Below are 25,390 nucleotides of genomic sequence, written 5' to 3' on the forward strand. Positions count from 1 at the left end.
TAGGGTCTTAGTTTTCTGTTTACTAACCAAGCTTTATACATATACCTAGGAGAGTTGAGCGTTTTCAGTTTTTAACTAGGAGCGTGCCTGTTTTCTTTGTCCTTTGACAGTATACATTTGTACCCTATCTTTGTATCTTGATGCAATTAAGAATACACTCCTTTCATACTCTTCTTTGTTTTCTTTTCCCTGATTCTCTGTTACTCTCTTTTGGTCCTCTTGTCCTAGCTTCTTGATGATGGAGATTGATATCTTGTTATGGTATGGGATTTATGCTGCACCACACTCTGAATCTTTTTTGGGTTCTTCCTTTCTTTTTTTCCCTTGTTTCATTTTCCATGGAAGAAGAAAGTGCTACCATGGACAACTGCATGCATCTTCACCCCAGTTAAAATCTCACAACTTGTCCACTAGTTCTTGATGGGAATAATTATCACTCATGGAGAAGGTTTATGGAAGCTGCGAAAAAATAAATTGGAGCTCGTTGAGGGATCTTTAACTAGAGCTGACGAAATAAGACAAGAAATGATGATGTATCCCGAAGCATATTCAAGAAGAATTATCTATGTAAGGTGAAACAAAGCTCTTTTCCTTAGGTCATTGATACCCTGTCGTTGAAGCTGTCAAATTAATACTACTTTTCAAGGCAACTTCAGTATTGTCAAGTCAGTAGTCAAGAAAGTAGATAGGGTTAAAGTAACCCTGAGTCGTCTCCCAACGAATATGGAATTGTTTTTCAATATGTGAATCTTATGAATGTTATGCAATACTCAAGAATGAAAGTGAGAAACTATGCTAATGGAATTAATGTTTGAAGAATGTTTAAAGAACAAAGAGGAAACTTAGAAACAATTATGATAAAATAGGCTAATTCCACTGTTTTTCCAAGATAGATTCATCATCGATTATCCACAGATAATTGTTCAATTGATTATTGTTCAAGTTTCAAATTAATTAAAGTACATTTTTAATTAATTTGAGGGCGATCATGTAGTTAACCAAAGTAGATTCTCAATCAAATGCAAGACTTTTCTAGATTATTCACAATAAATTTAACCAAAGTACATTCTCAACCAAATTCTATTGTGTTTAATCATGTCTATTCTTAAATTTCCTAACCAAATTAAAAGCTAATTAATTAAAGTAAATTCTCAATTAATTATAGTTGAAATTATCACCACCAACCAAAGTACATTCTCAACTTAACCTCAGAATCCATAATGAAACTACAGTGGAATAGCCCTAGAAGCTTAGCCCTCCATGAATGAAGTGAAACACATGATGAAATAAAAGTGAGAGGAGTGATGGATGCTTCCTTCCAGTGGAGGAGTCTGAGAATGAATGAGTTGTCATTTTTGCCTCCCCTGGTCTCTTTATATAGGCTTAATTGAGCTTGGACTTTGAATCTTCTGTTGACAAGATATTTTATCTTATATCTAATATCTTCCAAATATTCCACAGATTTAATTGGTTTTTGAGAATATTTGATAATATCTTTTCTAGATTCAAAAAGATTTGGAAAATATTATCTTTTGATATTTATTGATATAGTTAAATAAGGTAATTATTTAACAATATCAAATAAAATATCTTAAGATATAGATTAATCATCTAGAAATCAATTTGTCATGGACATGCAAATGAAATCACTCTATTCTTCACACATGAGTTGTCTTTTTGAATTCACAAGAAAATCAAATATGAAAGATATCACTCAAGTATAAATGTATCTACTTCTCCCAAACTCTCTCAAGTGTATTTTGGCTTGTGTTTACGCTCAAAATACCCATGTAAGTAGACACCCTTGATATTTAGCAAGACTCTAACATTCACATACTTCAGAAAACATGCAATTATTGATCATGAGGGATTTTTAAAGGTTCTATTGAGCCAAGGAAAAGGTAGAAATATTTTTTTTTTGAAATTTATGAGATTTTGAAATTGATATAGGAAGAGTAATTACACTTTATTTCAAAAACAACTTTATTATTAAGGAAGATTTTTCTTTTTTCCTTTTCCTTTTCCTTTTCAAAACTATGACTTTTCATCTTCCTTTTTGCCAATCTTATTTATTCACCACTTACTTCTAACACAATCCATTACTCTTTCTTCTTTTCTAAGGTAAGGAACATATGATTTTTCTTCTTTTCTCATTTGACAATGACTGAAAACAAGGAAAATAGTCTTAAGGCTCAAACTTCTTTTCTCATTTGACAATGACTGAAAACAAGGAAAATAGTCTTAAGGCTCAAAGGATTTTCCAATGGATTAATGTTAGGCAAATTTATTTGGCCAAGTACCTAAAACAAGAAATGTCTCAATCATATCAAATCATGCATATTCACCTCAGTTGCACAACACAAAATCAAGTTAAATATTAGAGTACTAACAAAACATGGGCAAATCACTCAAGAAAAATAGGTATGGCACATGTTGATCCATCCTTATCATTAGGCCCAAAACTTACATGGTTCAAATTCCTTTCACAAAAGATTTAATCAGGAAATTCTCAAGTCAACTCAATTAGTAAATCATAAAAGCAATCCACTCATATAAACATGACTCATTTTTTTTCTCTTGAATTCATGATCATCCCAATTGCTTATTCAAACTCTTAAATCCATTGGAAATATTTAAAAAAAAAAAATAGGGAACAAAGTTAATTGTTTCCCCACACCCCCACACTTAAACTATGCGTTGTCCTCAATGTATGCCTTATATATAGAACGCAAAGAAAAAGTGTGAGGGTACTTACCTCCTTCATGGTGGAAGGAATACTAGTAGGACTTCATCGAAAAAGTCATCCTACATCGAAATGTTATCTTTTCCCTTTTCAATCATACTTAGTGCCATCAAAATGGGTTGAAACCCGTGAGCCAACCCGGCTCACCATGGGTTTGAGCCGGGTTGGGTTGGAAAAAAATGCAAAAATTTTTATGCGAGCCAATTTTGACCCGGCTCACTAAGAACCCGGCTCACACGGGTTGAACCCGTGGTGGGTTGGGTTGGCTCACCAACCCACCAATTTTTTTTAATTAAATTAAATTAATTATTCAAATCCTATTTTATTATTGAAATCAAATTAATTAAATTAATTATTCAAAATGTACAACCTTTAGTTAGCAATAGCCTTTCCCGTTGTTGTCTCTCCAAAAGTTTCCCTCTACAAATAAAACCCTAAGATTATAGATTGAATAATATTATAGATGGAGATAAAGAAGAAAATACTTCAAGAGAGCATAATACTGTGAATTTATCCATTCAGGATTCCAATTTAATAAATGAATAATATTATAGATTGGATAATTCAAGAATATATCATTTGTTTTATCTTGTTTTTAGACCTATCTACAAGCCTGACAGTTTTATCTTGTGTTATATATGTTTGTTAACAACTATATGTAATTTCTTGGTCAAACGATTATGTATGTCTCATTAAGCTAAATTAACAAAATTTTATGCTTGATAGCTTAGAATATATATAACAATATATTTCTTTTGTTTCATTTTCTTTTATATCAATTGGTCAAATTATTATTGTTTCAATTTGATCGATCAAAGTAATATGTTATAAGAATCTGAGAAGAAAAGGGTGAAAAAAAGTTAATTAAGTGAGCCAATGAGCCAACCCGTTTAACCCACCAACCCGTGGTGGGTCGGGTCGGGTTCAAATTTTTTCGGCTCACTAATAAATGAGCCGGGTTGGGTTGGCTCACTAAGTGACCAACCCGTGGTGGGTCGAGTCGAGTCGGGCCGGGTTACCCGTTTTGACAGCTCTAATCATACTAAGATGGTCAACTACTAAATTATGTGCCCCACTTCTATCTTAAATAGGAGTCAACTTGTCCTTCTCGTTCTTGACCATTGTGATTCCATATTTCTTGGGAACCACATGTATAAGGCTTACCCAAGTGCTATCAGAATTGAGGTATATAATACATGTTTGTAGCAACTTGGTGTCCTCTTTCTTTACAACCACCATTAGTTAAGGATTCAGTCTTCTTTGAGGTTGTCTCACTAGTTTAGCATCCTCCTCCAAAATTATTCTATGCATGCAAAAAGAAGGGCTAATACTAGGAATATCTACTAAGGTCCAGCCTATTGCTTTCTTGTGATCTTTGATAACTTGTAATAGTTGTTTTTGTTATTCAGCCACCTTAGGTTTTACTACCTAAGGTAATCTCAGCCACCTCAACATCACACTTGGACGCTACAGAGATATCATCTATTGACATCGCATCCTCAATATCACCTGATTTACAGTTTTCTTTGTCGTCCAAAATTAAGCACGACATTTTTGAAAAAGAAAAATCCAAAGATGGAGAAAAAGTTGAAAAAATGTCTAAGAAACTAAAAGAAAAAGTGTTTACAACATCACTTGATAAGTCAATACAAAACAAAGAATGATCTTTAATCGGGTGCTTTCCAACTTCCAACACGTTGAAGCGTACTTTCACGTCTCCTATCTCCATTGTCAATGACCCTGCATGCACATCTATCTTGGTTCGTGATGTCATTATGAAGGGTCATCCCAAGATAATAGTTATTGGACTAATTCCTTCATCATCCTTCATATCCAAGGTATAGAAATCTGCAGGAAAAATTAACTTGTCTACTCGGACAAGCACGTCCTCAAGCACACTTGCAGGGTTAACTATGCTACGGTTGGCTAGTTGAATGACCACACCAGTAGTCTTAAGAGGTCTCAAAGATAGAGAAGTAAACACTGATAAAGGCATTACATTTATGGAAGTCCCTAAATCTAACATGGCATTGTCAAACTTTGAATTTCCAATAACACAAAAGGAATAGAAAACATACCTGGATCCTTACATTTTCGCGGTATTTCAATGTGCTTCTTAATCAAGCTTGACACATTTCTTCCCAAATTCACAACCTCATTATCCCTAAAATGCCTTCTATTTGTGCAAAGTTCTTTTTAAATCTTGGCGTATTTAGGGATTTGTTTAACAGCATCTAGCAAGGGAATGTTGATCTCCACCTTTTTGAAAGTATTTAAGATCTCTTGGTGTAATTCCTCCATTTTTTTGTTTCTCGGCTTCAACCGATTTGGATATGGAGGAGGTGGAGAATAAGATGAAGAAGAATTTTTAGAAGAAGAGTTAGAGGATACTAACCTGGATTTATCAGTTGTAGTCTCAGGTGATGGTTCACTTGGCCCTCCATTGTCATTAATATGTGTGTCTTCTTTCTCCTTACCTTCATCCTCTTGGGCTCCCTTAGAGCCTTGTACTTGCTTACCCGCTCTTAAAGTAATAACACTTACATTTTGCGAGTTGATCACTGTTTGTGCAGGCATTTTATTTGACTCCTTAGCCTCTAACTTTTCCAACCTCTGAGTCAACTCTGCAATTGATTTCTTGATTTTTGAATTTTTCTTTGATTTTTGAATTTTGCTCAAGTATTGTCTTCATGAAATCTTGTAGTGACATTTCAGGTTGAGGTTGTTGTCTTTGTTGAGGTGGAACATAAGGTTGCTTGTTTTGCTGATACTTATTGGAGGATGAATCATGATAATTCTGGTATAGTCTATTTCCTCCGAACATGTTTGTAGCAAAAACTTGAGATGGGTTTTCCACAATAGTTTCCACCAAGCTAGGACATTCATCAGTGTAGTGATTAGTTGAAATGCAAATTTCACATTTCTTCGCAATTTATGGAGTTGAGGTTTTAAACAAGCTTGCAATCTCGTCAAGTTTGCTCTCTAGCTTATTCAATCTTTCATCTATCCTCTTTCCATCAATTGCAAAATTTTCAATTTCATGTACTCCTTTCAACAAAGTCACTGAATTTTCTCTTGTTCCATACTGTTGATTGTCTACTGCCTTCCGTTCTATTAGATCTATACCATATTTTGGTTACTTGTCTAAGAAAGATCCTCCGCTTGCAGCATCTTCCGATGACCTATCAGTTGGACTTAAGCCTTCATAAAAGCTTAAAATAAAATATTCCATTTGGAGTTGAGGGCATGAAGCACATAGTTTCTTGAATCTTTCCCAATATTCACTAAGATTCTTTCTATCTCTCTGTTTTATGTCTTGGATTTCTCTACGGATGGCAGATAATCTGGATGCAGGAAAATACTTTTCAAGAAAGAGTCTTTCAATAGTTTCCCAATTTGTAATTCGTGCAGAGAGATAATACCACCAATCTTGAGCTGCTCCTTGAAGAGTAAAAGGAAAATCTCTCATTTTAAGGCTCTCTATTGTGATCCTAAGAGATCTAAAATTTTCACACAACATGTGGAATTGTCTCAAGTGCTTGTGTGGATTCTCCCTTGATAACCCATTGAACTTTGGTAAGGCATTTAACAAGTCAGGTCTCAACTCCCACTCCTTATTAGGGTAATGCTACTTCGGATAATTGTATTGTGGGAGGTGGCTAACTGTCTGATAGTTCTTTATGCCATTCTGTTTGGGTTAGGATCTAGTAAAGGATGAGATGATATATTTGTTACTAGAGATAAAGAAGGTGGTATGGCTTCAGCTATAGGAAGTGTTCTCATAGTAAAACACTCAAATAACAATATTTTCCACAACTTACGCAAATTCCTTTCAATTTCCGGGTTAACTTGATAAAGTTCTCCCAGGTTAGCTCGGGTCATGCACTACGTAGTATGCTTGAAGTTGTTTCCTTGTTCTTGAATTCTTCTTTTTTCATATGTTCTTGCTTTAGAGAAAGATTTCAAATAAGAGATAAGAGAGACTTTGTTTGGGTCCACTCCCAGGAAAGAGAGGTGCGTCACAATGGACAACTTAAGTACCAAGTCTTTCCTAGCCAGAGTATATTCAAACTAGCCTCAAATACTTCTCAAGAGAAATTCTTAATTAAAACAAGAACAAAGATTTTGCTAAAAATAAGAATAACTAAAGGCTACAAAATAACTCAAACTAAATTAAATGTATTTGCGTTAAATAAATAAAAAAAACAAATAAAGATAAAAATAAAAATAAAAATAAGAATCAAAATATTCAAGATACTAACCGTATTCCCCAACAACAGCGCCAAATTTGATACGTTGTCGTTGAAGCTATCAAATTAATACTACTTTTCAATGAAACTTCAATATTGCCAAGTCAGTAGTCAAGAAAGTAGATAGGGTTAAAGTAACCCTGAGTCGTCTCCCAACGAATACGGAATGACTTTTCAATATGTGAATCTTATGAATGTTATGCAATGCTCAAGAATGAAAGTGAGAAACTATTCTAATGGAATTAATGTTTGAAGAACAAAAAGAAACTTAGAAACAATTATGATGAAATAGGGTAATTCCACTGCTTTTCCAAGATAGATTCATCATTGATTATCCACAGATAATTGTTCAATTGATTATTGTTCAAGTTTCAAATTAATTAAAGTACATTTTTAATTAATTTGAGGGCGATCATTCAGTTAACCAAAGTAGATTCTCAATCAAATTCAAGACTTTTCTAGATTATTCACAAGGAATTCAACCAAAGTACATTCTCAATCAAATTCTATTGTGTTTAATTATGTCTATTCTAAAATCTCCTAATCAAATTAAAAGCTAATTAATCAAAGTAAATTCTCAATTAATTATAGTTGAAATTATTACCACCAACCAAAGTACATTGTCAATTGATAGTAAAAACTCGTTTAATCATATGAAAGTTCCTAAATTTAATCAAAGTACATTCTCAATCAAACCTAGAAACCCTTGAACTCATATGATTAATATGCATCTAGATTCAAACACCTTATGATGCAAAAATCATTATTTTTAATATGTTTGAGAAATGAAAGACTTAGAAGAAGAATAACTCAAATCAATAGTCAAAAGAAACAATTGCATTAATTCAACTTAACCTTAGAATCTATAATGAAATTACAGTGGAATAGTCCTAGAAGCTTAATCCTTCATGAATGGGGTGAAACACATGATGAAATAAAAGTGAGAGGAGTGGTGGATGCTTCCTTCCAGTGAAGGAGTCTGAGAATGAATGAGTTGTCATTTTTGCCTCCCCTGGGTCTCTTAATATAGGCTTGATTGGGCTTGGACTCTGAATCTTCTGTTGATAAGATCTTTTATTTTATATATAATATCTTCAAAATATTCAACAAATTTAATCGATTTTTGAGATTATTTGATAATATCTTTTCTAGATTCAAAAAGATTTGGCAAATATTATCTTTTGATATTTATTGATATAGTTAAATAAGGTAATTATTTAACAATATCAAATAAAATATTTTAAGATATATTTTCTCCAAATTATCTTTTAAAATATCTAACAGATTTGAACTTGCCCAAAATTACAATTCAACCTTTTTTATTTTATTCAAAATTGTACGGAAGTCCAAAAATTTCCTCTAATTGCAGTTTAGCCTTTCCTGCCTTTTAAAAGTTGCAATTCAAACTTTAATTCCAGTTGAATCAACAAACATTAGACTCTCCAAAATAATTTATGCAACTAAAATCATATTTTAAGCCTCTTTAATTCCCAAACCCGATAAATCCAATCATGCAAAATCTTATTCAAATCAATCATTTAAGCATAATTATTTCACTAAAATTGTGAAATTAAATCTAAAATGTGGGCATAAATATGCACTCATCCGTCATCATGGAACACCTCCAATAAATTAGGAATATTTAGACCTTGTATTAAGGGTTAAGTAGTGTAGAATTTCTTTCTAAGCCTTATATCAAGGGTAAAATAGTGTATGATTTTTTAACAATCTTACTTAAGTTGTAGGGCAATATTTGTGTCTAGCTTAAACTAATCTTGGGTGAGTAGTTTTGCAACCCAAGCTTGGTGGAGGGTGTCCCACATGAGACATGGTGGCCACATGACAAACTCTTAGTGAAGAGTTTTCTTACAAAGGTAGTAGTCATGTGTTATTTTCCTAGTGAAAAACTTTTGTAAAGTAGTTTTACACATAACAAGCTCTTAGTGAGGAGTTGTCTTACAAAGGTATTGATAGTGTGTCATTTTTCAAGTAAAAAAACTTTTGCTAAAGTAGTTTTCTACATGCACTCTAAGAGTTGAGAGTTTTTCTAAAAGTTAGAGTGCCACATATCAAACTCTCCTTTACCAAGATAGGATTTTTAGGGTTTGGTGCAAGATAGTATTTTAGGGTTTTGGTCTACTTTGGAGACACGTTTATATATAAATAGAGGTCTCTCTCCCCTTGTAAACCCACATTGAGATTTGTAATGAGATACTGATAGATTTTTGAGCCATTCTTAAATTGTCTCTAAGTCATGGCTAGAGCATCTCATGAGGTCCTTCTAGCCATCCTTTCTAGAGTTGATCCAATTTCTCTAAGAATACCATCAACCATCTCTATTCCACCACTTTAACCTCCAAACCGAGAACAATGACCATCATCTCCATAGCTTTCGCGTCACTTCTACCACCATAGCTTCATCTTATTGTTTTGGCCTAACCTTGCTTGAGGAGGAGGGTATCAAGAAATATGGGTCTTGGCAAAGGTTTAATAACATGGTAGTTTCTTGGATTCTTCACTCTGTTTTTAACACATTTGATAAACCATATTGTGGATGGATAAGGCGATTGACATATGGAATGATTTGAAATCCAGGGTAACTTCTTCTGAATATCTGAGTTAAAGATTAAAGTTGTTGCGCTCAAACAGGGAAATCTCTTTGTCATAAAGTACTTCAGAGAGCTTCAAATGATATGAGATGAACTAGATAATTTTCAATCGAACTTTGCCTATATGTGTGTTGTCAAATGTCCTTGACGGAAGCAATTTTCAATATGAGATAAAGATTAATTTTGTAAAGTCTATTAATTATGTTAGGGATCATTTTAACATTAGAGGTTCTTGTGGGCATGAAGGACACCTGTAAGTAGTGTGTTTCAAGAAACATGGGATTCCTACTTAAGGCAACAAAAATGGCAAAGGCAAGAAAACATGTGTACATTGTGGAAAGAATGACCACACTGTTGACGTATGTTACAAGAAGCATGGGTTCCCCTTGGATTCAAATTCAACAATACTAGAAGTAATGCAGGAAACGAGACAAACAACATTGAAGTTATTCGTGAAAATGTCAAAGAAAGCATTGAAAGTGAGAATCAGAATCTTATCAACAATACTAGATATTAAGACAAGATCTTCTAGAGAGACTAGATTGTCTAGCAACTCGAGTTTTGGAGTATAACGTATAACACTTAATGAAATATCGTTTAGTGAAGAATAAGGTCTAAGCGAAGTGCATATCGGAACATCCTTCTTAAAAGAAGTAGTAAACGTTATATTTGATACTACTTTAAAAAACTCACACTCACACTAAACACTTATTTTATCAATCATGCTTCAATACTCTATCAACATTTAGATCATTAAATGCATGAACGTACTATATTTTGGGAACTATGAGTGGTTGATAATACTCGATGTATAACAAGAAGGGTTAATACTTGTTTGTAATCTTGTATAAGATTAGTGGGACCCCTTAAGAGTTCTTAAGGGAGACTAGACGTAGTTCAGATTGAGTGACCTATTATAAAAATACTTGTTATTTCCTTTTCTATTTAAAACGTTTTCCTAAATGCTTGCTTTACCACGCAAGTGTATAACAACTATTGCATTTTAACTAACACTCGCAATAGTTATTAAAATTTGTTTCTGTGAGAAGTTTTGAAACACTATTCACCCCTCCCTCCTTACTAGTGATTCCCTATATTTATGTTGGTATCAAAGTTAATCTGATGGCAACTCCTTTAGGGACTTTCCATCCAAAGAAGTATCAACTTAAACTAAGACTAAGAAAGGGAAGTGAATAAAGACTTTCAACAAAAAGCTCTTTCCTTATCTAAGTCTTAGATGGATTGACTTTGCTAAATAGTGTTACATTCCGGATTGACTTTTAACAAAAAGATCTTATCATGCCTATGCATCCTAGAAGGCTTGCCAAGCTAAAGAGAGCAAAGGAGGCAAAAGAAGGAATGAAAATAGAATTTTTCGGATTAGAACAGTTACCTTCCGGATTGGAAATACATAGGAGATTGGCTTCCGGATTGTAAAATCGCCCAGCCACCAGTAGCTCACGCTCAGCCATTTTTGATAGTTTTCCACATTTATCACGTTTTTAATGTTTCTGGCATGGAACTTGCAACCCAAACTTAGTAGCGTCTTAGATAATCTTCTTTAGTGATCTTAGAAGCTTGGCACATTCAGATTTGGAGCCCTCTCTTCACCTATAAAAGAGAGACTCATTTCCATGTAAAAATCAACTTTGAAGAGATAATGAAATGTTGTTGAGTTTATTCCAGGCTTATCCTCAGAGTTCAAACCTTCTTATGCTTATTTTGCACTCCTTCCTCTAGCTTCCTTCCCTCTTGGAAGGCCTTCTGAGCTTGAGAAACCTCACACATTCACCAAACCTTCACTGAACCATTTCACAAACACTTTTCGTGCACCTGCGTCTTCATTCATCAACTCATTCTGCTGCATTCTTCTGATTCGTGTGGCAGCTCTAACTTAAAGAGTGGAGCTGATTCCATCATAACCTCAAGAGTCAATTCTTCGCCAGACTTTAGGAAACGATTATAACGGCAATGAAAAACGAAGTATACATTATAAATCGTCATCCTTTGTTCAATGATGAAAATTTCGAACTAGAAGCAACAAATGATTGCTTTCTTTAGTCATGCCACTTAGATATGTGAGACATCGTTGAAAACGAAAACTATATACCCCTTCACGAGAAGGGTGATGCACTGCCCAAAAGTAGATGTATAGACGAAAAAAACACTAATGTGTTCTCTTTCAAAACAAGAATACATGAAGGTACATGCCTTCAAAGGAGCCAAGGAAATGTAGGACACCCTAATCGTCACATACGAAGGTTCCAACGAAGTAAAACAAAAAACGTTGAGCCTGTTGACAAGACAATATGAGTTGTTCGTAACGGAAGATAATGAAAACATCCAAAGCATGTTCAGTAGATTCCAGACGATCTTAAATGAACTAAAATCATTAGGTAAGGTCTACACTTTGATAATATTGATAAAATTTTGCATAGTCTTCCTAGGCAATGGAGACCACAAGTGATTACTCTGAGAACCTCAAAAAATCTTGATGGTACAAGCTTAGAAGTACTTGTTTTAATCCTAAAGGTGCATGAGCTGGAGATTTAGCAAGATGAAGTGCTGCAAAATGAAAAGAACATTGCCCTGAAAGAACAAAAGCCTATCAAAAGAACACTTAGAGAGGCATTCAATGTTAAAGAATCCTCAGAAGAGTCAGACATTGAAGAAGACTCAATGAGTAAAGAGGAAAAAGATGAATTATCGTTCATCTCAAGAAAGATTTACTCCATGTGGAGAAGAAACAAAGACATACCTTTTATAGGTAGACACAGTGGATGCACTTTTAGAAATGACCAGATGGACAAAAGAAAAAAAGGGACCAATGGTCTGCTTTGAGGGTAAGAAGTTGAGACATTTCAAGTCAGAAAGTCTAAACCTTAAGAAGTCGAAGAAGAAGATAGTCTTCAAGAAAAAGGACAAAAAGAAAGTTCTGATGAGCACGTGGGAGGACCTAAACTCCTCAAAATCTGAAGGAGAAAAGGAAGCAAATCTCTGCCTTATGGCAAACAATGTTGAATACTCATTAGACGATTCTGATGAAGAGGTAGATTTCTCTTACCTTCACTATGTTATTCAAGCATATAATGAATTGTTGCCCAACTCATCAACGTTATCAGAAGCCTATCAGCAATTAAGAAAACAAAACAAAAAGTTTTCAAAAGAATAAAATATTTTGAAAGATGAAACTAACATCGTCTAAGCAGAATGAAAATCTTTTCAACAAAGAGTTAGTGATCTACAAGGAAAGCTATGTTAAAGACAAAATCGTCTATACACCTAAACACTTTCATGTTTTGAAGTTTAATCAAATGACATTAAAACAGAATAATACTCATAAAATTACTTAGGGTGAAAACACAAAACTTAGAGCCTAAATCCCAAACACACAAGAGTGGTGCGAATACTCAAAGGAAATATCAGCTAAGGTTGCTGAGTATTAGGAGTGGTGTTAATATTCAAAGGAATATCGGCAAGGTTGGTGAGTACCAAGAGTGGTGCTAATACTCATTTGTATTCGTGTGAAGATTATAGTGGAACCCTCTGCGGAGGAGACTAGACGTAGCTTAGTTGGAGTGAACAAGTATAAAATCGCTTGTTCAATTATCTCTTCTCTTGCCTAAATGATCCTCTTGTGAAAACCTGCAGTCGCGCTTTATTTTTCAAATATAAGAATCTTCCAAGTTAAACGACTATTTATCACGCAGGAAGTTCTTGCCAAAACGCTGCAGTATTTATTCTTAATAGCACGTCAAAACGCTTATACATATTTATCAAGTCGATCATGTAAGCACTTAAAAAGAATAGTTCAAAGCTCGATAATGTGCTATATTAGAAGGGTTGCAAAAAGTTTTTCATTAACACTATTCAACCCCACTTCTAGTGTTTTTCAAGTACTTCAAACTAATTGTTTTAAAAAGAGAAAATGAAAGCATTATTTCAAAAAACAAAAAGCTGATAGAAAGCACAACATTTGTTGAAGATGCTAAATGCATTGAGTCACTCAAATGAGACAATGACACCTTACTTAAGGTGTTAAACAAAATGTTTAAAGGACACAACCATTTAAGACTTCTACTCTGGGTTGTAAAAACCCTTATGATAAACGAGATCTAGGGTTTAATGGCAATAATACTCATTATACGTATAATCCTAAAACTAATTGTTTTTGTCAAAGCTAATGAGTAAAGTGTTACCAATAAGGAGTATTGGTAAATCTTGAAGAAATTTGTTTTGATGATGCTGCAAGAAGTTTTAGTTGAAGAAGATATTAGAATTAGTTAAAAGCAATTTGTAGAAATTAAATGTACTAGGAAATTCTTGTAAACTTTGTAAACTTGCATTTTTAACTGCAATAATCGATTATGGAATGGCAATAATCGATTATCACAAAGTCATACATCACATCATATAATCGATTATCACTTTTTTGAAAACCCCATAACGGACACAAATAATCGATTATCACTTTTGATAATCGATTATCAGTGGCAGTTGGGAGATGTCTTTTCAGTTTTTGACCCTGCACGAAACTAGGCTTATAAATAGAGGTCTTCACAGCTCTTAGAAAGAACTTTTAAATTGAGAGTATTAGAGCTTTGTGCCTAAGGGAAGCTCTCTGTGAGTGAAAAGGATCTATGCCATTTTGAGAATAAAGTTTGTCTGAGGAAGTTCTCAAAGTGATAGAGTGCTCTTGTCTGGTCTTGTGAATAGGAGAAGCTTGCGCTTTGTGTGTCAAAGGTCGGAGCAGTTCTCTTCAAGTTGACAGAGCTGTTGCTTCCGGTTCATGCGTCGAAGGAAGCTCTTCTGGTTCGTTTGTCGAAGGAAGGTGTTTTCTATTCTTTGCTCATTTCATTTATCTTGTAATCTGTACAACTATATTTTTAGTGAAAAAGGTTAATCACTGTTTATAGTGATTAACCACTGGACGTAGAATCTTTTGATTCGAACCAGGATAAAAATTCTGTGTTGATTTTCTTGATCCCTAAACTCTTAGCACATCAACTGTTCGATAAAAGTTCGCTAAGAAAATCAATTTTTGAAACCGACTATTTTAACTTGTGTTGTGATCGTTACACGCTTTCCGCTATCTATATTTTATTTCGCTGCGCGACTCTATAACGGTACCGATTGTTCCGACATAAAGTCCAAGTTTGCATCAAACTCTGAAAAGAGAAAGATGCCTAAGACTAACAAGATAAGATCCAATACAAGATGAGTACCTAAAAATAAAAATGTTTCCATTGTAGATATGCTTGATGACCACAACAAAACCGTAGGCATGGTACCTGGACAATGGGTGCTCGCGACACATGATAGAAGAAAAGTCTATGTTCCAAAACCTCAAGAATAAGAAGGAAGGATCAGTGAGCTTCGGAGGAAGTAAACGCGACAAGATAATAGGTGTTGGAAGGATACGTATATATTCTTCCCCTTCTATTGATAATGATTTGTTAGTAGATGACCTAAAACATAATATGCTTAGCATAAGTCAATTATGTGATAGAGGATATAATGTCATTTTTGAAAAAGGTCATTGCAAAGTCTTAGACGACCAATGTCTATTAGTATTTTATGTCAATAGACAAGGTAACTTGTATAAAAGAGTTCTAGATGAATTGCATGTTCTAAGTGTCTCATGTCTAGTATCTATAAAAGATGAGGCAATTGCATGGCATAATAAATGTGGACATACAAGTATGAGATTAATCTCTAAGTTGCAATGTCATGATGTCGTATGACGGTTGCCTAATGTATCATTCAATGATATGATGCTTGCATGAAAGACAAACAAGTCAAGGTATCTTCTAAAAGTAAAAACTTTGTGTCAACAGAAAGACCTCTTGAGCTGCTTCACGTAGATTTATTTGGACCTACCAGAACCACATCTGTGATTGGTAAACCCTATGAACTCGTGGTGGTTGACAACGTTTCTAGATGGATATGAGTTTTATTCTTAGTCCATAAGGATGAAGCATTTGAGTCCTTGATGGAAAATTCCCTAGCCATGGTCAAGCACTTTCAAGAAGCGTGGAAGTCATCCTTCAAGATGGTATCAACGCTACCTTGTGGACCACCTTTAGAGCCATCATGGAGTATAGCTTGAAGAGTAGTGTAGGCCCCTCTAGTCACCTTCCTCTTAGAGTTGGTTTAACCTCTCTTTGAGTCTTCAAACACCACACCACCACCATTTAACCATCATATAGCCATGAGCTTCTAGCCTCATAAACATCATAGCTTTCGCATTTTCAGTATCTACCTTTGAACGTGGCTCCCCAGTTAGTAGAACTAGGCTCCCTGGCTAGGAGAACTAGGCTCCCTGGCTAGGAGAACTAGGCTCCCTAGGGTTGCTTGGACTTTGTTTTTGAGTGATTTTTTCAATTTTTTTTCCTTGGATGAGTGAGTTTCCTCATCATTGGCGGTCTTTAGTGCATCAAAAGACACTTTAATTCATTCAATTATGGAGGTCAAAGCCTAGATAAGTGGTTTGAACAAAGGTGGGTCAAAATCATGAGCATGGATGCCCAATTTAGGCCATAATAAACGATTACAAGGTAATTGTAATCGATTATCAGAGGCATTTTGGGGAGTTGTACAGAAAGTTGAACGTGACTCAGTCAGGAGAACTAGGCTCCCCAGGGTTGCCTGAACTTTGTTTTTGAGCGAGTTTTTCAATATTTTTCCTTGGATGAGTGAGTTTCCTCATCATTGGTGGTGCTTAGTGCATCAAAAGACCCCTTAGTTCATTCAATTGTGGAGGCCAAAGCCCAGATAGGTGGTTTAAACAAAGGTGGGTCAAAACCATGAACATCGGTGCCCAACTTAGGCCTTGGTAATTGATTACAAGGTCCTTGTAATCAATTACCAGAAGCATTTTGGGGAGTTATACATAAACTTGAAGGTGGCTCCCTAGCCAGAAGAACTAAGCTCCCAGGGTTTCCTAAACTTTGTTTTGTATTGATTTTTTGAAATTTTTTCCTTCGATGAGTGAGTGAAAAACATCGACCTTAATTATAATTAAGATGATGAATCAAATAAACTTTTTTTCATAATGGTTTTCAATATCAATTATGGTTCAGTTCAATTTACTCATTACATTATAATTCATTCATTTCTAGTCGAAGAATTTAAAATAATAGATAAGAAATAGAAAAACTCAATTAATTCATTAATAAAAAAAAACATTAAAATATTAAAACAAAATTACAATAACAAAAAAGTAGTTTATTCATACTATCAAATCGAAGACGATCGTTGTTGGTTGAAGTGATTGTGTATATAATCCATTTGTTCCTCTAGGTATCCTACTCGAGCTTCTTTTTGTCCCTCTAGGTTTCCTACTCTAGCATCAATGTTGTCAAATCTATTCCCCACAAAAGTTTGAAGATCTCAGATGTCGTTGATAATTTGTGTCAGCATTACAGACAACTATATTGCATTCCATGGGCATCCTCCCTTTTTGTGAACTCAGTTTCCATGTGCACACATGTCACTTCAGAAAATTTACAAAAGATAATACACTTCAAAACAATGATGGTCCCATAACACTAAATCAATAATACACAAAAGTAAAACGACTTAATTTGAACTTACCATACTATCAGATGGTTTCATTGATTTATATCGACAATAACAATACGCGCGTAAAGAATCAAATGTTAAGGGCAACTGTCACCAATGCCAACAAAATCTCCTACAACAACATATACCAAAAAAATAAATTCATGACCAACAACCTTTACAAAGCAACATAAATCATAGTAAAACAACAAGCACCTCAACGCTACTGTTCTACAAGAACCAAATCATCAGCATAAAAAAAGAGTCAAACGACAACCTAATCATCAACAACAATAATAACACAAAGAGAAAGCAAAACCCATGATTTTATGGTTCTACACATCCCAACACTGTGGAAGACCCCTTCTTTCACCTAAAAGTGCTCACACGTTTAGGAAAGGAGACATGTTTACTCCTTCGTCGAGAGCGCGAGAGATGCGAAATGCGAAAATAATGGTGGACCAACGGTGAAGGTGACGGTGGAAGTGATCGTCGAGGTCATATTGGGTGAGAAAAGAATGAGAAATGGCAAGAGGGAGAGAGGGCAAAAATCGCGAGAGAGAGAGGAAAGAAGACCAAGATGAACATCTGATGGTTGATAGAACGACTAACTAAACAGTGGTCAAGCAATGCTGACAGTGTCACTATGATCAAGCAATGTTGATGACGTCACAATGGAGCTCATCACCGATCAGAATGAATGAGAAAAGAGAGAGAGACGAGCCAGATAATGCGAGAATTGAAACTTCGAGAAAGAGAACACGAAGATGTTCAGTTTCTAACTTTTTTTTTAAGAAATCGCAAAACTTACGTTTATTTCAAAAACGCCCTTCACATAGATTTCAGTTTTTAAAAAATTAATTCTTATGCACCAATCACAAATCGACAACTCGTTAAAATATTGTTGTGACAGAGTTGTTAAAGAAATATTTTCCTAATGTTCTTAATTTTTCGAAAATGAGTTATAAATGCATGAAATAAATGTATGTTGTGTCGGTTGGCTTATATGCCTGGGATATGAATGCTTGCGTGATTTATAATTGCCTATTCGGTTATGATTATATATATATATATATATATATATATATATATATATATATATATATATATATATATATATATATATATATATATATATATATATATATATATATATATATTCATCATGTTATCTTACCATTGATTTTTTTTTTAGTGTTTGTGTTGTTTTCTGCTATAACCGTGATGTTCAATATCTATTGTAGAAATCCTTGTAGCACAAAAATTTTTTTGTACATAATACGGGCTTTGTTTCTCTGAACAGTTGTGTACTTCCTTACCAATTTTTTGTAAAATTTTAAATACGGTAAAGGAAGAAATGAAATGCTTATGAGAATATATCTAATATATATATACATGTGTTCTACGATACACTTGATTCCGTTTAAACTGGATGCATTGTTGAACTCTGTTTCAGTAGACGAGTGGCTGAATATGTTATTAAGGTAACACTAGTTCCAGAGTGTTACATACCCTTTTAGAGTTTCTTTAACAATATGTTATATATGTATTAAATCATAATTTTTTGCTTTTCAAATCGTTATCTATTATTTATTAATTAATGTTCTTTTCAAATTTATGAAATTTATAACTTAATATATACAAAATATATAAGTCCCATCTATGTATTTTCATTAAACAAAATCATATTTTAGTAACTATAAAAATTAAATTTAATATTTTTGTAGTATATCGTTAATTGAAATTTACTGTTTCATGAAAAATCGGCTAGCTTTTATCCTCTTCTAAATTGAAGATCGAAGAATTGTTAATCACAATACCAATAATTCAATTATATTGGTTTTGGTTGAATCAAATTCATAAACTAATTAAAAACGAAAACATGTGGGTATTTTAGCGCTTCCTTTTAACATAAGTATATGATATATATAATTTGGATAGATATGAGAATAAAAAGATCACGTGAAACTGATATTTTTGGATTTTTATTTTTGTTTTCGTTTTCAAATGTCATTATCACATTGAAGCTCCATGTGCAGTGGTACAAATCAAATGATTCTTTTGATGCTTGTGTTAGATATTTTGGTGCCCTGCGTTCATATTTTGCTTGTGGAATTGGTCACTTGTAAAAGGTAAGAAATTAGCAACTAACAATTTTTATAGAGTGAGTTTGGCAAATAGTGCACAAGAACTTGTGAATGATTGCAGTCCATCCACAATTAGATGAATGATACCAAAAAGAAAAACAAAGAGCGGTTGTTGCATCATTAACTCTTTTTGACAAGTTGGAGGACACAAAATTCAGAAAAAGAAAGTAATGAGGAAAACTTGGATTATATGAATTATAGAGTGACCAATTTAAAACACCAATCATTGCAAAGAAGAATTCAGATATTGCCCTACTTTGTATCTATAAATGAACATCTAATTACAGTTTCCAGTATATTCCCAATTTGTGGAGGATGCCAGCCACCACACCCCAGAAAGTGATTTCTGCAAATATCACATATAACAAAGTTCCCAACCTCTCTGAATGCCAAACATTGATAAACACATGATTCTGAATCCAGTTTACCTGATTCATGGTTTTCATATGCCATAAAATTTGTCAGCACTTTTAGTTACAGCTACATCAAATCTAAATTAAAAAATAAATTTTAAAACTAACTCAATTTTATAAAATTAACAGTTTATAAGACTAAATTTACATCTATTTATATATATTATATATTTATATTAAGCTTAATTAATAATTTGATAATTTAGATTTTTAATTTATTTTGGTTTTTATATATTTTATTTATTAAATTAAGTTTTTATTTTTTTAAAACAGATTCAATTAAGTTTCTATTATTTTTATAAAAAAAGATTTAATGTAATATTTTTCGTTAAATTAAAGATAATATTATTTAAAAGTGTCATGTGAAAATCTAAACATCTTTTTACTTAAAAGTGTAAGATGTCAAAAAATTTAAAAGTTTCAAGAAACAAAATTAAGCTGATATCTAACACTGACATTTCAAAAGAATGTTAATGCCAGATTAACAAAAAAAAATCACCTTTTAACAAAAGTAAAAATTCAAAAAAAGTAAAAGTAAAATAAATCAAAAATCTATATATAGAAAATTAAATTAAGAATTAAATCTTTGTTTTATTTCTTATCTCATGATATCTTCAATAATTCTAATATTTTAAAAATAAGTATTTTGCTTTCCATGGTGAATTTCATTATTCATCCTACCTTCTATATCTGTCATGAAATTTTCCAAATATCAAAGATAACAATCAAGACTGCTTACGACAGAAAATATAGCAATTTATAGAGATGCTTTATCAGAAAACAAGCTAGAAAGATTTGATTAGTGAGTTAAAGTGAAAAGGTAAGGTTCTTACGAGAGAGTTATCTGGATCCTTGTAATACCATCCATTTACAAATGCTGCAAAGATGCCCTGTGCTGCCATAACAAACACTAGCATTGCATTCATTCCTATCCATTCCAAGAGCAAGAATGGAGTACGAAGGTTCCAAACATCTATCTGTTTCATTTTCAGAAATACTATATAAGAATCATCATTAACTATCATTATTAAACACAACTATAACTCATGAAAATAACTAACATCTGAAATTATATTTTTCAGCAATTACATCTGATGATACATTGCATACTCATCATGAAACTTAATTCATATATTTACCAGCAAGTACAACACAGAGAAGACAATTCCAGCTGCCCCAGCTGTGAAACAAACATAGCTGAAACTGTATAGTTGCTTGTTGATTGGGATTGCTGCCATAAATAAATAAAATTACAATTTTCAGTACAAAAACATTAATTATCTTAATTTTGTTTGATTTCCATTAATAAAGTAGTTGAAGATATGTTTTTATTGTTACGTGTGTTTATCAAATAGAAAATTAGTATTAATACGTAATTAACCTTGAAAAGAGTACACTTGTGTTTTTATGTCTATTTTTAAATTTAAAATCTTTTCTCTTTAATAAATATAGATTACTAATTAAGATTAAAAAAACGTGTTTAATCATATTAACGAAGTTCAAACAAAAACTGACATTAATATTGTTGTACTCATATAATACTTTGTCTTTTTTTTTTTTGTTGTATTAACATTATTTGTATATTGAACTAATTATTTATTCTCTTTATATATATATATGTGACATGTATTAGTAGCCTTACCATCTGTAAAGTGAAGGATAAGGCCTATGGTGAATAAGACAAGCCCTAGTGTGAGCCATTGCTTGAGCCTCTCCGAATGACCCTGAGAACGAGTAAACAAAACTTAGTATGTGAACAAGTAGAAGGCACATGGGACATTATTGTGTAAAGTGTAACCTTGAAATGAATCAAGACATGCCCATAGTGGATGCCAATGACACCAGAGAGGATAGCTGATATGGAACTACACAAAGAACAGAACAACTTCAAAATATTTTCACCTCATTATAATGATTCATTATTAATTTTCTTCTTCTTCTTCTTCAAAAATCAATATTAATATTACGTTAAAAACATTAATATTAGTAAGTTAAAGAATTAACGAATATATCAAAGTGGCGATAAACCTCAACAAGCCTTCCGGTTCAAAAGGAGCACGACACCAAGATGGAGCATTTTTAAGGAAGGGGCCTTCAGCTGGAGAACTCAGTGTGCATTCCTGTAAAATGTTTTGGTCAAAAACTACATCATTATACTTAAAACTCTACATATAATTATTCATAGTAAAAACACACGGTTGGTTCAAATGCTTAACTCGGAGAAAACTCACCTTTGAGCGTGTCCAAACAGGCAGGGAATAGAGATGATTAACTCCCCAAACTTGTCTGTCTACGTAGCCAACAGCGTTACATGCAGGACCTAGGTGTCCTCGCATTCCACATTGGACCTAGAATCAGGAAACTAGCATCAACAGAAGAACATAAACCTACTAAAAGATATTAGTATCTCGACAGAGATTATGTAGTACTGTGTATCTCTTTGGTTCCTGGCTGTTATAATCCACGAAACTCCAATCTGGAACGTAGAGGCTGAAGGTTGTAACCATGTAAATCACAAATGCCACAAACCCACCAAGCCTATGTAACACAAAATATATCAGCCATAAGTCATATAAAATTCACAATCCCATGAACTGTTTAGTAATAAAATATCACACAAGAATGTAATTAAGCTTTAAACATTGTAGTGTGGGTTTTGAGAATGAAAGGTGTTGCTTGCTTCTCTCACCATTGCCATTGATAAGCACTAAAAATGGAAAGGTGTCCTGGCTTCAGGGAAGAGGGTCTAAGCTTGGTGGTGTATGTCTCTATCAGAGCAACAACACAGTATACAAGGGCTATTCTCTGCATAGACACGGTATGCAGAATCGTGGTTACTCAAGAACTGAGTTGTGAAAATTTATTGTAATAGAATTTATGTCGTCATGTATTAATTTGAATTAAATGTTTTTAATCTTTAAACACAAACTTGAAATTAGTCGTTATCATAAATTCTCGTACAGTTTGGTTCTTAATATTTTAAAAGGAATAAATATGGAACTTTTAATCTAAGTGTTTAATTTTTTTTAATATATTAAATATATTTTAAATTAATTGACATTTGATCTGATTATATTATTTGACACTTGGTAATTTTAATAACATTCTGAAACATTATTTAAAGAACTTTATTTGGTTAAAATGATTATATTTATTATTTTTTAAATTTAGAAATTAAAATAGATTAAAGTTTGAAATACAAAAATAAATTTTAATTTTACGTTAAAGTTTAGAGACTAAAATTCTATCTAATCCTATTAATGTAGTTCCATCCAAACCTGGAGAATGCCACACCATCGTATAAATCTCGTGTCAACTCCATACGAGAGATCATCAGGTGCATGAGAATATCCACCTGCCAGTCCAATTTATCAATGTTGTGAATAATCTAACTCGGTTGAAGTGTGAGTTATTATTGTAAACTGTTTAGCATGTGTAATTGAATTCAATTACCACGAATACAAAACGATGTGTTTGCATGAATCAATTAATGCATGATATGCATTGATGGTCCTTCAAAGTTTCATTTATCGGTAAATTGTTCATAATCTATGTTGTGAAGTTTGAGTTTAGTCTTCTGCACTAAATACCTTAAAAAAAGTGAGACAGAGAAGTTTGGTTACCTTGCAAAAGAACTCCCCAGAAGAGAAGCTTTAGTGTCCTAAGGATTATCTTCTTCACAGCATCCTTAACCTTGGAGATTCTCTGTATTATCACAAGTTTAAGCCACAAATTTATAAATGAAACAGGAGCCAACCAAAAAGAACATCTTATGCAGAGAAAACTTAAAAAACAAGGCTCTTCAACACCAAGAACTGTACGAGGTTCTTCTACCTTGAGTGCGAGAGCTATAGCAACTCCAACAATGAAAAGAAAGAAAGGCATAACGAAATCAGCCAATGTACATCCATTCCAAGGGGAGTGATCAATGCGTGGATAAGCTCCACCAGCATCATCTACTAGTACCATCAGCTGCACATTTAACAGAGGTAACACAATCACATTTATATACATATCCTTAATTTCCTTTTCAAAATATACACAAACCATCCTTTAATTACAAATTATGTAACACTAACCACAATGGTGAGACCCCTAAAGGCATCAAGGGTTGCAACTCTTTTTTTCGTTTGCTTCACCAATGGTTGCTGCTCTTGCTCCACTATTTGTTGAATGGAATCTCCATCACCATTATGAGGAATGCTGAGCCCTTCTTCCATTCTTTTAGCTTCATCCATGATACAACATTCACAATTCTTATCGAACCCTTTTAACTCTTCCTCTTTTGGTGAAACCAATCAAAACAGTTAGTTGCCAATACTCAAGGGTGGTGGTGTACAACACATATATACACACACTTCCACAAGAGACAGAAAAAGGGTCTTTGGTACAAAGACAGAAAATGGAACCACATCTCTCGTTACTCTGTACGTGAAACGCATGCCTTAATTTTAGCATTATATGTTAGGTGGTGCGTGTTAACGAGTGTAGCTGGTATTTTGTTTCTTGTTCCTGCTAGAGAAACCAGAATTGCAGTAATATAATCTAATTGTCAATCACTTACGACAAAAATACCTCTTTCTGTCCTTTTGACCAAAATTTCCAACACTTTGGTTTGTTTGATGTGTTCGTAGACTACAAAGTACGGTTGTTTTCTAAGGAATATTTATTTAATGGCCCGAATCTTTTGTAAGGATGATTTACTTAATGGCCCGAATCTCGCGTTCAAATTTCTAACACATGATTCTTGTAGCATTGGGATTAATATTAATAAGTAAAATTGGCATCCATTTATATATTAGATATATAATTTTATTTTTAATTAAATAAACTTTTGTTAGAATGAATTCTAACATTACTTTCATACCATTTAGAGAAAAACTAGAAATTTTATTACGATAGATTCTTATGTCATAATAAAAAGGAAAAAGATATTTTGACAATGACTTATTTAATATAATTTAATTTCATCTTTACTTTAGATTTTCGACTTATTATTAAGAAAAGGTGGAAGTATCACTTTAAGTATATTATATAAAGATTATTATTGTTTCTATTTATATAATATTTTAATACAATTCAAATTAAGAATATAAAGTTTACAAATTTGTACTCATAATATATATATATATATATATGTATATATATATATATATATATATGTATATATATATATATATATATATATTTTCTAAATATATACTAATTATAAAGATTAATTAATTTAAGAAGGGTAATTAAGTTAAGAAGTTATGTTGACGTTCACTAATTTATTTTGCTTTTGGTGACAAATTATTGGAAGTTGAAATCTTTTGCATCTAAATTTCAATTATGCTATCAAAGTGACTACTATTTTGTTAGCAATTGCAGTAAGAACATTTTTCGCAATCTTCATCATTTCGTTTTTAGAAATATTAGACGTTAACTGTACATCACTAACTATTTAAATATTATAATGTTAAAATACTATTTCCCTTTTGAAAAGTATCAAGCCATATATTCTTTTTACGTTTGGATGAGAGAAAAAAGTGGAAAACGAAAAAAAAAAATAGAATAAAAAGTTGAGTTGTTTTATGAAAGAAAAGAGAAAGCGAGTAAAAAGTTGTAAGAGATTTGATTCATGTAATAATATATATATATATATATATATATATATATATATATA

General features: G+C 32.9%; 1 protein-coding gene across 1 annotated transcript; it reads right to left on the reverse strand.

Annotated features, from left to right (window-relative positions):
* Positions 1-19,567: 19,567 nt before the first annotated feature.
* Positions 19,568-23,963, reverse strand: LOC108324576 (uncharacterized). Its single transcript, XM_017557516.1, has 13 exons — positions 23,805-23,963; positions 23,560-23,697; positions 23,349-23,430; positions 23,004-23,080; positions 22,415-22,530; positions 22,155-22,263; positions 21,957-22,073; positions 21,754-21,845; positions 21,524-21,590; positions 21,368-21,449; positions 20,865-20,956; positions 20,559-20,702; positions 19,568-19,740 (listed from the first exon to the last, which is right to left on the reverse strand). Exons 1-13 carry the CDS (start codon positions 23,961-23,963, stop codon positions 19,594-19,596), a joined length of 1,422 nt encoding a protein of 473 aa, XP_017413005.1. The 3' UTR covers positions 19,568-19,593.
* Positions 23,964-25,390: the final 1,427 nt, after the last annotated feature.

The sequence above is a fragment of the Vigna angularis genome, chromosome 3 (assembly GCF_016808095.1).
Source record: "Vigna angularis cultivar LongXiaoDou No.4 chromosome 3, ASM1680809v1, whole genome shotgun sequence".
NCBI lineage: Eukaryota > Viridiplantae > Streptophyta > Magnoliopsida > Fabales > Fabaceae > Vigna > Vigna angularis.